The 14,756-nt window shown below is 44.4% G+C and overlaps 1 protein-coding gene across 3 annotated transcripts in view; it reads right to left on the bottom strand.

The window, feature by feature from the left end:
- The window catches only part of LOC115199035 (sodium-coupled neutral amino acid transporter 4), a 33,807-nt gene that overhangs the window by 4,924 nt on the left and 14,127 nt on the right, over positions 1-14,756 (bottom strand). For all 3 annotated transcript variants that reach the window (XM_029761547.1, XM_029761546.1, XM_029761544.1), the window contains exons 2-13: positions 11,499-11,723; positions 10,984-11,080; positions 10,597-10,712; positions 9,090-9,163; positions 8,857-8,949; positions 8,694-8,775; positions 8,386-8,468; positions 8,166-8,224; positions 7,060-7,296; positions 6,689-6,768; positions 6,478-6,578; positions 6,105-6,229 (exon numbers count right to left, since the gene is read on the bottom strand). In XM_029761547.1, coding sequence (XP_029617407.1) covers positions 6,105-6,229; positions 6,478-6,578; positions 6,689-6,768; positions 7,060-7,296; positions 8,166-8,224; positions 8,386-8,468; positions 8,694-8,775; positions 8,857-8,949; positions 9,090-9,163; positions 10,597-10,712; positions 10,984-11,080; positions 11,499-11,611 — 1,260 coding nt within the window. In that variant the 5' untranslated portion in view covers positions 11,612-11,723. The remainder of the gene's footprint in view (positions 1-6,104; positions 6,230-6,477; positions 6,579-6,688; positions 6,769-7,059; positions 7,297-8,165; positions 8,225-8,385; positions 8,469-8,693; positions 8,776-8,856; positions 8,950-9,089; positions 9,164-10,596; positions 10,713-10,983; positions 11,081-11,498; positions 11,724-14,756) is intronic.

Genomic DNA, 14,756 nt, shown 5'->3' on the forward strand with positions numbered 1-14,756 from the left:
GTCTAAGTAGGCAGCCAGGCAGAGGCAGGGAAGGAGGCCACCAGCTAAGAGGCTGAGAGCAGCACAGCTCAAGGCATTGAGTTAAAGACTTCACTGGGTGAGAGGTCACGGGTATCAGGTGAAAAGGAACTGCTATGGGCCAGCGCCATTCAAAAGGCAGAGGATTAACTCTGGGAGAGCCTTCTGCAACGGCACCCTGGGATTGCATCAGCCAAGGCCAGAGAAGGCGGGACTGAAGGCAGCAGGATAGGCGTGTTCTGCCCCCAGGCAACGCTTGTCAATTAAGTTTCCCTTTTTTGAAATCCTCTCATTTGCTTTTTTCACTAATGATACCTTTCCTACGTAGACATTTAGACAGCAGAAAGACGAGACTCTTGGCTGATTCATGTTTCAGTCTAAATAATTGGGCCGGTGAAAACCTGGCGCCTGGGCGTGACATTTCTACCCACCTGACCGCCAAGGCTCTGAACTATTCAGCGCCCAACAGAGATCCTGCGCAGGGCCTTTGGAGTGCACCATGCAATATTTGCCTGCATCTCCCTCCCTCCATCCGCTGTGACAGCTCCCACTGGGGTGAGATATGTGGCAAAGCGCCACTGCTGCCAAGGTACCTGGGTCTACCAGGCCAGCCAAAAGCTAGCAACATGGCCCAAAACCAGGGAGCCAACTGGGCTCCAACCAAGTGAAAGATTCTGCAACCTTTTCAGCTTCAGCTAGATATATGGCATAGTATTACTACACCTTGGTTTGCCCCTGCTTTTTTCATAGAGGAAGACATTAAAAAGGGAAGGGCAAAAAAGGTAAATCCAAGATTAAGAGGAACAAGCACACCATAAGGTCAGGAATAAGATAGACAGGTTTTAATTTGAGATTTTTTAAATCCTCAATTGACTGACCATCAGAAATAAAACCCATTTTAAACCCTTTCCCACCACATTTAACAAGCCTATTCAACCACTGTCAAAGACAGGTGACAGGGTTCACTTTGTAAAGCCAGTCAAATGATCCTGAAAATAGTGTATCACAGCAATAACAAGGGCAGATATATAGCTAACTTACTGACTATAAGCTTATTTTCCATGAAGTCACTGTGAAAAGACAGCATGCATGGCAGGCTACATTTAGTCACAGCCAACTGGGCATTGTGCTTGTGCACCACAGGATTTGCCTTCTCTGACCTGCCCTCTAGTGGAAACCTCAGCAGCAGCCTAACAACCTCATCACAAGAGTACCATCACTACTAGGCCAACGTAACCATCATAACTGACTGCAACACAAACAGAATCACTTCTTATTACAGAGCCATAAGCACCAGAAAATACCAAGGTTAATAGTTAGAAGGCCCTATTTCATGCGTTTATATTTCTCAGACAAGTGGTCCCACTGCTTTATTTAGAAATACGATCAAGAAAAGGTCAACCCCCTTGAGATGAGGCCATAGAATATCACAATATAACAGATCATATCACACACCAACATTCAAAAACAATGTTGGTAAATTAAAATGACTCATGAAAACAGGAATCATTATACTTAAGAACATTTTAAGTGACTTTTTAAACATCAAAATGAACAGTTGACTTGAGGTAATTTAAATATTTGTGTTCCTGTTATTGAGGAGCCATGAAACAAAGAGAGCATGGGAACTAGACAAGTCTACCTACTACATCTAAACACTGTTTCATTAAAACCTGCTGGTTCGTGACCAAGCATCTTTACTGTTGCCTTTAGGTTCTTTACTGTTTGAGCCCACCCTTTCACCTCCACTCCCCGCTCCCCTCCTACACAACCCCAGCCCTCCTGCCTGTAATAAAGGACATAGTGCTTGAGAGACAAAGCAAACGTTAATCTGGGTGCTGAAGGCTTCTCTGCCAAATGAAGGGCAAAGGACTTTCAAGGGAAGATCTCAAATGTCACGTCTCGTGATTCAGAGGGCTGGACACCTGGCAACGTGATGCCAGCATGACTGGTTACTTTCATCTCACCTCTCCTATGTCTCCACAACTATATCCTCAAGCTTGTGCGGTGAACTGAACTCACTGCACTGTAAATGCTGAGGTGCCCGTGATGCTTTGTTGAAACCTGAGCAGCAGTCAAGGGGGGGAAATAGGTTATCTAGGCCATGACTAATGTGTTTGGAAAAGATGCCATGCATATGCTATGCCCCACAGGTGTAACAGACCAGTAGCCAATGGCTACAGAGCACACGGCAGCAGACACATCGACATGATTGCGTCCAAACATGTATTCGACATGCTGTACTTGCTTTATGTTCACATCGCCTCCCTTAGTTTCTGTGCTTGACTACGGCCTGCTCAAGGAGCCTTTCGGCTATGGGAGAGGCTGCACAGACACACCTGGTGCCCTCTGATTCAGAGGAGTTGGGTTAAATGCGCTAGACACATTTTAGTTGAATGCATTCAGTTGTACAACTGACTAGGTATCCCCCTTTCACTTTCCCTAATGGATGATGTACACTACATGACCAAAAGTATGTGGACACCCCTTCAAATGAATGGATTCAGCTAATTCAGCCACATCCGTTGCTGATAGGTTTACAAAATCGAGCACACTGCCATGCAATCTCCATAGACAAACATTGGCAGTAGAATGGCCCGTACTGAAGAGCTCAGTGACTTTCAACATGGCACCATCATAGGATGCCACCTTTCCAACAAGTCAGTTCGTCAAATTTCTGCCCTGCTAGAGCTGCCCCAGTCAATTGTAAGTGCTGTTATTGTGAAGTAGAAACGTCTAGGAGCAACACAAGCTCACAAAATGGGACCACAGAGTGCTGAAGCGTGTAGGGCATAAAAAACGTCTGTCCTCGGTTGCAACACTCACGACCAAGTTCCAAACTGCCTCAGGAAGCAACTTCAGCACAAGAACTGTTTGTCGGGAGCTTCATGAAATGGGTTTCCATGGCCAAGCAGCCGCACACAAGCCTAAGATCACCATGCGCAATGTCAAGCGTCGGCTGGAGTGGTGTAAAGCTCACTGCCATTGGACTTTGGAGCAGTGGAAATGCGTTCTCTAGAGTGATGAACCAGGCTTCACCATCTGGCAGTCCAACGGACGAATCTGGGAAATCTTAACGCTACAGCATACAATGACATTCTAGACGATTCTGTGCTTCCAACTTTGTGCTAACAGTTTGGGGAAGGCCCTTTCCTGTTTCAGCATGACAATACCCCAGTGCACAAAGCGAGGTTCATACAGAAATGGTTTGTTGAGATCGGCGTGGAAGAACTTGACTGGCCTGCACACAGCCCTGACCTCAACCCCATCAAACACCTTTGGAATGAATTGTAACGCTGACCACGAGCGAGCCAGGCCTAACCGCCCAACATCACTAATGCTCTTGTGGCTGAATAGAAGCAAGTCCCCGCAGCAATGTTCCAACATCTGGTGGAAAGCCTTCCCAGAAGAGTGGAGGCTGTTAGAGCAGCAAAGGGGGGACCAACATATTATAAATGCCCATGATTTTGGAATGAGATGTTCGGCGACTTTTGGTCATGAAGTGTATGTGGCGCAGCTGAGAGTCATGTCGAGACGAAGGGGTTTGGTTCAGTCCTGATAAGCCCCTCACAGATAGGTAATGCTGGCTACCTGGCAACAGCATGGCGCTAGTTAAAACCTGTTAAAGAACGTGATGATTATGTCGATGGGCGAGGGAGAAATAACTTGTCTTATTGGTCACCATCTCCAATTTGTTCCATCCAACTTGATTTTATTCCGAGTAGGATAGAAGCCTAGACAAGAAATAACTTGTAATGTTTGTAGTAACCATCTGGATACAATCTACTGCTCAATGGGGAGAGTTTGCGCTGCAAGCAGGCAACACAACGTCACAGGGAACAGTGTCCTTCGCTCCCACTTGCCACAGTAAGGAAAGGGTAGCTGGATAGCGTAGCCAATAACAGACCATGGTGACAGCTGAAGCACATTTATTGTAGTTTTCACCAAAAATGTACAACTACGGCATTAACGTCTAACGTTACATAAAAAAAAGATATATACTCAGATAAAAACAAAATTATTTCAACTTCGGCAGGCAAGTTTCAAATTCTCGCTGAAGTTTCTAGCCATAAGCATAAACTAGGTAGCTGGGAAGGGCTCATCAGGACTGACTGAACCCAATCCGTTAGTCCCTACTCGACTCTCACTACTCGACTCTCGGTGCGCAAGAAACATAATTCATTTGGGCACTAGGCGTGTTCCTATAGCCTCCCTTCTGACACTGCATTTTGGTGTCAGCTGCAGTAGTCAGTGAGTGCATTGTCTCCCCCTCCCTCCCTCTATCTTTCTCTCTCCTCCCTCTCTCTAAGGTGGAGGTCACAGTGAGGGTTTTTCCACTGTCTGCTCAGGGCTTATCTCCTGTAAACTTCCACTGGGACTGTGAGATTCACTCGCACATTCCCATGACCAAAGAAGCGTTCACTCCCACAGTGAGAGAGCTGGTGAGTGTGTGTTTCTCTGTGTGTGTGTGTGTGTGTGTGTGTGTGTGTGTGTGTGAGCAAGATAGTGTTTCTGTGGGCGTGTAAGAGTGTGGGAGTATCAGTATAGCCCACAGACAAAACGCATACTCCACCCACCTCTCTTTCCAAGCAGGGCTGACTAGAGCCATGGGGCTGACAGTTCTTCCCTGCCCTCTGCTGGTGGCTCAGTGCAACACCACCACATAGTCCATTAACCCTTCCAACCTAAAACTGTCTCTCCCATCACAAGAACCCATCTCCCAACTCCTGCAAGCTACAGTGACTGTAGGTAAACAGTGGAATTGTGGTGCACTTTGCTCACTGGAGAAAAAAAAACATTCCATTCTAATATTACCATCTTAATGTTCCTTGGGTCAACTAAGTCCTTTGAGAGGATCAATTCTAATGGGCACTGTTACGTGCTAATGCATGGTTCATTGTAGGCTACAAAGGAGGTCCATGACACCTCAGACCCTCAGCCCTTTATGGGCTCCTGTGCCAGGCTAAGGCCAAGACAAATATAGCCCACGGCCATATAGGGGGGTCAGGTATGCCATGCAAGGCCAACACTCTCATTCAGTGACTCACACACCACACAGGCAGACAGGCAGGCAGGCAGGCCGCATGAACAGGATATTACATAATAACCAGTGGAACAGAAACACAGTATCAGACCTGAAAACTGACGCTTCAAACCAAGGCTAAACTGTACAAACCAAGGCTAAACTGTACAAACCAAGGCTAAACTGCAGCTTACACTTTAACAAAAATAAGGACGGTAGCAAGTGACTTCACTGCATTTATTTGCTAGGACAGCATGTGGTGACAATGTGCAACTTAGAGCAGAGTGGGAAATGGGAGACAGGGGAGTTGTGAACATTACACTGTGTTCCTTGGCAGCCAGGCTGAAGACCTTGTGACGAACAAGACGTCTATTGTACCACTGCTTTTTCACATTGACATTTTAGTCATTTATCAGACTCTGTTATCCAGAGAGATTGAGTGAATACATTTCTATGCTTTCACATGCTGAGCCAATTGATGTGTGTCCATCAATGTGTCTCCCAGAAGGAAGGGACTGAATACGTCTGGCATCAGGTGGGGAGCAGTGTAGGGGTGTAATTGTTTTAAAGCTGTGTACGTGTGTGCCTGTTAATTTCTGTTTATGCTTGTATTTGTGTGTCTAAAGTATGATCGAGAGTATGACTGGAGGAGGGACAGAGTGCTCTTGTAAGGAAGCTTACGACAGACAAACAGAGCTTTGAAAACCTGGGCTGGTTCTCATTTGGGACCTGGGGAATTGGATTGACGGGATTGCTGAAAGTCCAATAATGAGTCATCTAACGTCACAGTAGAACAGTATGTGCTTTACCAAGTTCAGCAAGAAAACCAGCCTTGTCAACACACCCACTCACTCAGCCAATACAGAAAGAGACCCTCTTGTTGGTATTAAAATAATGAATGGATTTTTATCTCATTTGGATAAAATGACCTAGGTGTTGAGCGGCGTGTGAATGTGTCTGCATAAATTGTATGCGTGAGATTGTGTGCATATGTTTTGTGTATGTGGGTGTGTGTGTGTCTGTGTGCATGCATGCGTTTGAGCAGATGCCTCGTTGTACTTACAGGGAACAGGACAATGGGGACCGTCAGGGTGACAGCGGTCAGGACAGCCAGACGGACCAGCAGGAGCATGGTGTCAAACTTATACACCTTGGTGAAGGTGTGGAGCAACTCCGCCTCCACGTTTTCTGTGTTCGGGAGAAAGAAGGAATACAAGCTGTCAGAGACATACCAATACAAACGCCTGAACTGGGTGAGAGAGAGATATGGTAAACAAACACGCAATGGTTATGGTAGCTTACTAGTGTTTTAATACATACTACTGGCTCTTTTTCAAACAGTTGACTCATAAAATTAACATTTAACGGCAATAAAAGCAGAAACAAAGTAATACAATTGCTGCAAATGTATCTTATTGTGCGTGTGTGTATCTTACCGTAGAAAGTGAGGTAGCCGAACAGCGCTGAGAGCATGTACATGACCAGCATGGCCAGGATGGACAGGTTGGACACGTTCTGCATCTTTCTCCGGGAGCGACTGGGGAAGACGCAAGTTGAGATGTGAGTTGTATGGAGAAAATGTACCGCAGCAATTTCTATGAGCGTCTATGCAAACGTGTCTTTTGTAATTCACTTGGATGCACTTACTCTTTGAGTTCACTGTAGATGGGTAGAATTTCAGGGTGGCACACAAAGGAGAAGGCCAGGATGGGAACAGTGTAAGCAGTCTGCAATGACAGGAGAAGAGATCGTGGAATGAAACACAGTCCCAGATACACACTCACAGCAGCTAACTATGTTTGGTTTGATTCATGTACGTTAAGAATTGGGTTCTTCTAAACCTTGATGAATCCTGTTTCTGGGACTGTTTATCAAAGGATATTGTTTCCAAAACACAGAATTATGACATGAAGCATTCCGACTCACCACATATACACACACACGTACGCACTCACACCCCACCCACATGCCTCCACCCCCCCACCCACATACAGTAGCTCCACACCTCACCAACTCACCTGAGAGTTGAACACAAAGTACTTGGGCGTGCACATCTCCTCCACGTCGTCGGGGTGTGGTTCGAAGCGGACCCCTGATGTGTGGTGGCCGTCCAGGTAGGAGGCGGGGGACATGTCCATGAGGACGGTGCCGTTGTGCAGGGCGTGGGGCCCCAGGGCTGTTCCGTTCATACTGTGGTTGGTATGATGGTACATGAAGGGCATCGGGCAGGGGAGGTTGTACTTCTTATAGATCAGCTGAGAGGTAAAGAGGCGACAGAGGGGTGAGATGGGGACAGAGGGGGGAGAGGAATGAGATGGGGATGATTAGCAAACATAGAAACACATTATATTACATAGGCAGCATTCCATTATATTGCAGAGCAATGAGTCCCTTCCATCCTGTAATCTTTCATTCTGTCTTCAAAGAAACAGACGCTGAACGCTAAACTATGTACTTTCAGGGTTACTAACTACATAGGATGTCTCTCTGATAGCTACTATGGTATAAACCCTTTGTAAAGCTGACTGTGGCCGCAAGCACAGTTCTATTTCATTAATGATGATACAGACTGTATCAGTGTTTAATATGATACACCAGTAGAGAGCAAGTGGGCCAAAGTGGAGTTTAAGATATCAAAAGAAGGCTATTGATAAACTCATCTCTAATCTCATGTACGGTAACTAACCAGCTGAGCACCACACCAGGCATATTCTAAATGTTACTAGGAACTACCATGGCATGCAAATCGCCCACATTGCCTGTGAGAGCAAAGCCAGCACTGGCATAATACCCTACAAAAGGTCAGGATGACATTTAAGGAGGAGAAAGTAGGCATGATCAAGACGCCGTGTGGCAAGAATACAAAAGCAATGTAGGCAAAATGTACTATTTTGGCAACAAGTATGTTCTGTCTGCATTGAAACATGACTGGACAGAAAAAGAATGTCAGAGTTTATAAAAAGCTGTAGTTGTTGGCATATTGACAGAAGGTGAAATGTAGCCGTCTTATCTCACATCTGATGGTACTTTATATAATATCAACACCATCATCCGTCATCGTTCAGTCATTCAGAGGGCTAAAAATGCTAAACTAGCAGAGCAAAAGGAGGCAGGTTAAACTTACCACTCCCAGGAAAAACACCATGCAGGATAGAGAGAATCCACTGGTGTAGCCAAGGTAGCCTAGAGACGAGAGAGAATTAGAGAGAAACTCATGTACTATCACGCAAACACTCACACACATTATGGAAACAAAGTATACAAAGACTGAATCTGAAACAAACGCAACACACACATACCCACACGCACTCACATGCCCACACACACACACCCACACCACTTACCCAGGTTTTTGAGTATGCAGAGAGGCAGGATGATACCGATGGACACAAACACAACCAGGTAGTTTCCGTTCATGTACCATTCACTGTAAACAACGCAGAGAGAACAGGTCTCACACACAGAGCATCAATCAATCCATCCATCTATCTATCTATACCAACCAGACTGTGTAGTGTGTTGAGCCACCTGTGTCAAATTAACTACAAATAAATGGATTTTATGAAATAGTTAACCAATGACAGACAGACAGACAGACAGACAGACAGACAGACAGACAGACAGACAGACAGACAGACAGACAGACACTTACCCAGAGCTCTGCTCCAGTCCCATGAAGGCACGGATCACTTCTGGCAACTCATACTTTACAATGAAGAGGTAGCTGGACATGGCTGTGTGCAAACAAACACAAATGTACATTTCAATATAGAATCATAACACTACAATGAATGCAACATTAGCTGTTCACTTACCACCGATATTTTGAAGGGTTATCGATCCAAACGCAGCCATTTTCCCCGGCCAGCCAAAAGCTCGCTCTCCCAACTTTTCATAGATGAGAGAGCCTGTTAGAACAACGGCAATGTGGTGATGAGTGATATTCAAAGATATAAAGGGAAAAAAGCAGAAAGGCGAGGACAGACAGACAGACAGACAGACGCTGATGAAAGACAGACATTTCCATGAATAAAAAAATGACACCTACCTCCTTCTTTTGCAGTCATTAGCAGCAAATGAACGGAGTACAACGACAAGATGGCCACACCCAAGAGAAGGACTCTATGTTGGGATAGAAACCAGTCAGACATTAGCATTGGGCTATACCATACGGAAATCTTACGCAAATCACAATGAACAACACTTGGAGGGGAATCAACTGGGTTACAAAACACCCTACATAATAACGTTCACTAGTTTCCCCCCTAGTCACTCTCACTCTGTTTTCCCCATTACCTATTTAGGGAGGTAAACTTAGCTTTAGAACCGCAGTCGTATTTCACTTGAGGGTGGGGGTGGGGGATGGGGGGGGGGAGGTCCGGATGCTTACTCTGGTATTCATTTACTGCCTATTTGAGAAGACCATGTTCCAATGTCTAAAGCATATGTCAAAGACATGTCAATATATGTGTCAGCTCAGACAAAATAGTGGTAGACCAATGCGTGCCAGTGCTTAGAGACCAGACTAAACTCTGAGCTATTATATAAGTCAATAAAGTAACTTGGGAGTTATTCCGGGAGGGGATGTATGGGTTTCCCGCATCGGCTGAACATGATCAGCCATAAATCCTAAAGAGTTCACAAGGGGCCTTCATCACCAAGGAGCCTTTAACCCAATCATCCAGCCTCCAATGGGCTCCAACGTATTAAACTAACTGAATTAAAGATGTTGTTTTTGAATTGAGAGTCGCCCCTCTACCCCTCACTATTGTTGACCCGAGACAGGCAAGCAGGTGAATGACTGTATCAAATGGGTGTTATGTGATACAACCTTCCAGAATGTCAGGGAAGCCCAGAATAGATGGTGAGGAAGTAAGATGTCGCAACTGACGAGGAGGACTGACGTTTGGGGACTCCCTGTAAACGCCTTAGGACCGGAAACAAACCGGCTGCACCACTATAATCATCAAGTGGGTTCCTAATCTATTTTCTTGTCTCCTGTCCTTCAATCACTTTCAGGGATATGCCGAAAATGACAATGTTTTCGCTTAGTGAAAGTACTTAGTCACAAAATCATTTCTTGGTAAAGCCCAGCCATACACAGTGGAAACAGGACTGAAATAAAGCCTCACCATTCTGTTTTGGACATTGGAGAAACCTGGTTATAGAGATTGATTGAACAGGCTGTTATGGACCGTCAACACAATCCGGGAAAGCTGGGAATGGATGGGGTTCAGAGGCGGGGCTGTGACATGGTTGCTCACGCCACCTTTGCATGCATGCTGGGGATGGCATGTCACAAGAAGGTCCCAACTTCGAGCCAAAGTCAGTGTCTGTCTATTCCCAAATACATAACCCCACCACTCACCCTGTTGTCAAACCCCACTTGCTATACCAAGGACTTTGAAGCTATTTCAGTCCTATCAGTAATACTATACGATGCAGACAGATTAGTTTACTTTATTAGCTGGTGCTTTAATCACTTGACTGTTGCAGAAAACAAACATTGACCCCATTCCACATTGTCTCTATGGCAGAAGTTGACACACACTTACACAAAAAGCACAATCCCCGTGTTGGCCATGGCATAGGAGAGACCCAGGATGCCGCTGCCCATTATAGCATTACTCAGGTTGAAGACCGACATACCAAAGGAGGTATGTCCTGGGTGCTGAGAGAGAAAACGTTAGAGAGAGAGGGTAAGAGAGAGATCACCATGAGTTCAACTGATCATAAACAAGAACATTTCACACACACACACACACACACACACACACACACACACACGTAGCTATCAGTTCCTACGAAAGGGTTCCTCGGAATGAAGGTTTGAATAAAAGCAGACAGCAACAACCTTGACCTCAAAAGCTAAGAGATAGTGTCATTAAGCAAGAGCAAACATGCACGTGTTGTCATCGATAGTTCATCATCAGTCTTCTTACGTATTCTTCTTGATACTCCTCGTACTTCTTCTTCTTCATAATCCCATTAGTGAGAAACTTGTGGCTCTCTGCATCTCCATCCTCATCCAGGAAGTGACTGCAGATGTACAATCATTGAATCAATCTCTAGTTTAAAATACTTCTTTATGACTAGTTTATGACAGCCATGTTAGGACTTTATGAGTGGTTACAGGGTCAGTTAGGCTAGTTCCAGCTTCTATTTCTTGAATTTTTTGGGGTGATGGAAGAAATGAGATTACAGTGTAGCTAATCTGTTGGCGGTTTACAGTGAAGCTATGAACTTGAGAGATTCTCCTAACCAGGTTATTGAATAGCATTGTGTACATTAGACAAAGATAGGTAGGAGATAAGACATTTATGATAAAGAACATAATTTCTGTACAGTTTGGCAAAGAACACATTCTTGTTGCCACAACTAAGGCAATGCACTTTCTTTCCACTTTTTTTCTGTCGAAAGTCTCAGATAAAATAATTGATACAGTATTGAACCACACCTGTTGATGGTGGCCTTCTCTGAGTCGATGGGCTCTGTGAAGCGGTCGTCCAAACTGGCTGTGCTGTCATCGTCTGCCTCCGTGCAGACTTTCTTCAGCTCCATGCGGTCCATGGTTACGGCTATAGTGGTGCGGGGCTGGGGAAGGGGTCACGGTCCAAAGCAGAGCAGTTGTACTCGGTAGGTTGGCGTGCTTTAGCTCAGCCTTACACTATAGGGCAAATACCTGCAGAAAACGGCAAAGGGGGAGATAGTAAACGTTCTAAGAATATTCAGAGAGCTGCTGATGTGGCGGGAAGCCCTTATCACCAGCAAATATACAACCAATCATTCAATGTTGTCTAAACGTTGACTAAAAGTTGTGGGCCTCAACTAGCCATCATTTCTTTGTAATTACACTTTGACTAGCCCTCTATAAAAAGTGACAAGATCCCTAATAAGATACAAAGTAGTACATGTCCATTCAAAAAGGTCATGGCCACAAGTATTCTCTGATTTGACTGTGTAATCTGTCAACAATGAGCTAGTTACTGTTAATGTTATGAAGATACATTCAATGAGTCTTATCTGACTAGCCAGAACTCTAGGGCCTTGACAAAGGACACTTCAAGGGGAAGAAAAGATGTCATTCTACACACACCCTTCTGTGTCGCATTCCCCAGAACCCGCAGCACCATTTTATCTCCCCATTCGATACATGTTGGTAGCTCACGCACTTCAGTGTGCTTTAACTATGGCGTCTTTCTTAAACAATATCACTGTTCCTGTCACGCATTGGAATCTTGACGTTCCATGCTGACTGGTTTTGGATACCTTTTGTACTCTGCTGTACATTGAGAGTTAACAAAATGGCCTCTAACTGTATCAAGTTCAACGTAGATAAGTAATTGTAGTATTTTTTTGCTTGACAGACCGTAAAATCCCATAACAATTGTGACCTCAATTTGACATATCATCTATTTTTAGAGATTAGCACACATTATTTTCCCTAAAAGAACCTCTAAGTAACCCTTTCAGACACACATCCATGTTCTATTGCTGCTGTGCAGTTTCCTTTATGATACCATAACCACATTCATTTCAGGCGGGTGAAAGCAAGTCTCAACATTATGTTAAACACGCGTCTGAATCCTAAATTCAGGTCAAAGAGGTCGGCTAATGAGGCCTCGAGGCAGGCAAGTTTTCCGATCAAATATTCCTAACCTCTGGGAGAGCAAGCTACAAAGGCCTGTCTGTACTGCTGTCCACGGTAAAGCCAATTCAATTGAACGCACCGAGTGCACTGAAGTAGCAGGCCAGCAGGAGGCATGTGTTCATATTTCCATTCTATTGAACATTTGATTGCTGCTATTACGTAACAACAAGATGAGGCACTGGGCAGCGCACACAGCGTTCTGCTAAATGATTTTAACAGCCAATTACCCACAGTGCTGTTCTTCCCATACAAAGGCTTCTTTGACAGGAATGGGTAAAAACAGCCGAGCAGCCAGGGCCCTTGTCCAGCCAGGTTCCCAAAAGTCGCACCCTGTTCCCTCCCCTGTCCTACCGACCAACACCCCAGGAAAAACACAACGGTGAAACACATCTAAACCCTAGTAACAAACATGGATGTCCAACGCTGTGACAAAGCCATAAACAAACAGCTATGGAACATAACCTCATCCACCAATCAATGGAACATACCTATGGAACATACCTATGGAACATACCTCATCCACCAATCCATGGAACATACCTATGGAACATACCTATGGAACATACCTCATCCACCAATCCAAGTTAATTAATTAACATTTCAGTGCTGCCCATCAAAAAACAAGCATTGTAAAAACTCTTCGAAAGGAAGTTTTAGTGCTAGAAAATACATTTCAGTCACACGCTATTTACACTTTCTATTTACACCATGGCTATTTACACTCTGGCTATTTAAACTCTGGCTATTTAAACTCTGGCTATTTAAACTCTGGCTATTTAAACTCTTGCCTTAGCCATTGAAAGGTGTTGATGAAACTGGGCCAAGTATAAAATCCATCATCCTCACATGATGGTCAAAGCACGCCACGTTTACAGTCAATAAGGCATTACGTAAGGGAGTCTATGCACAGTAGGTCCTCCATGTTGTACCCAGTCAGGACAGAGATCCATGGCCTTCAGGACTGAAACAGGTCCCTTTAACTCCATGCCTTGGAGAAGTCCTAGACAGACTGAACCTGTATCTTACCACACACCTCTTATGTTGTGACTGCTGTCACCTGCCCTGCATGGAAATGTATAGCCAAGCCAATCATTAGATATTTGTGAAGCATTTTTACTGCATACTTAGTTTTGCCTAGCTTGTCTACTCTACACAGTTCTGGTTTGATCGCATTCTAGTTCCTGCTGCGCCTGTACCAGCTGCGTTCCTGGAACTGCTGTGTGTCCTAGTACATTTCTTATATCTCCTCTAGATCGACTGGTTGGCCTATATCTTCATATTGGTAGATATTTGCATCTTTGTGATAGTATTTGTATGCAATGCACACAATCTATCAATCATTGTCCCAACTGTACACCTCCCCAGTGTGCTACCCGCGAGCATATAAGAAGGAACCTGCTCAACCAGACTTCACCCTCCACCCATGCAGCTAAGCACTCCACTGCTCCCTGTGCATATACCTTGTGTTATGCTATGACTAAGCTACCTATAGCCATAGACCCAGCCCCAGCAAAATCCTTGAACCTTTGCCTTTCATGCACATCTGAAATGTATGCTTTACCCACTGTAGTTAAAACCACTGGTACTTTTACATATGATTGTTTGAAACACGTTTTATATTGAATAACAATAACTGAGTGAATGTGAGTTAAAGTGTGTTTGTCAATGTGTCTGTGTGTGCATTTGCTGTTTGATAAAACCAATTATAATGAATGGACATTTTGAGTAAGGGTTGATACATTTTTCTTTAGGGCAAGTCAAGTCGGACATTTTAAAGTAAAAATCACAAACTTTAGAAGTCTTTTTAAACTTCAAATACACTACAAGTTTGCATGTCCTGTTGTTAAGGAAAATTCTTGCAACAACAGGATGATCAAATTAGGATATGGCATCTGTATGCCAAATCGGTTATTGCATTATCAAACACAATATTCGATACCAAGCCTTGTACATTGTGCAAATAAAGAACCTTCTTGAAAATGCCTAACGCCTAAATCTAATATAGTGTGCTTGCGTACAACAAGGCTACAACACTTTTAATAGAAAAGTGAGTTCTGTGACACA

This window comes from Salmo trutta, chromosome 8 (genome assembly GCF_901001165.1).
Source record: "Salmo trutta chromosome 8, fSalTru1.1, whole genome shotgun sequence".
Taxonomy (NCBI): domain Eukaryota; kingdom Metazoa; phylum Chordata; class Actinopteri; order Salmoniformes; family Salmonidae; genus Salmo; species Salmo trutta.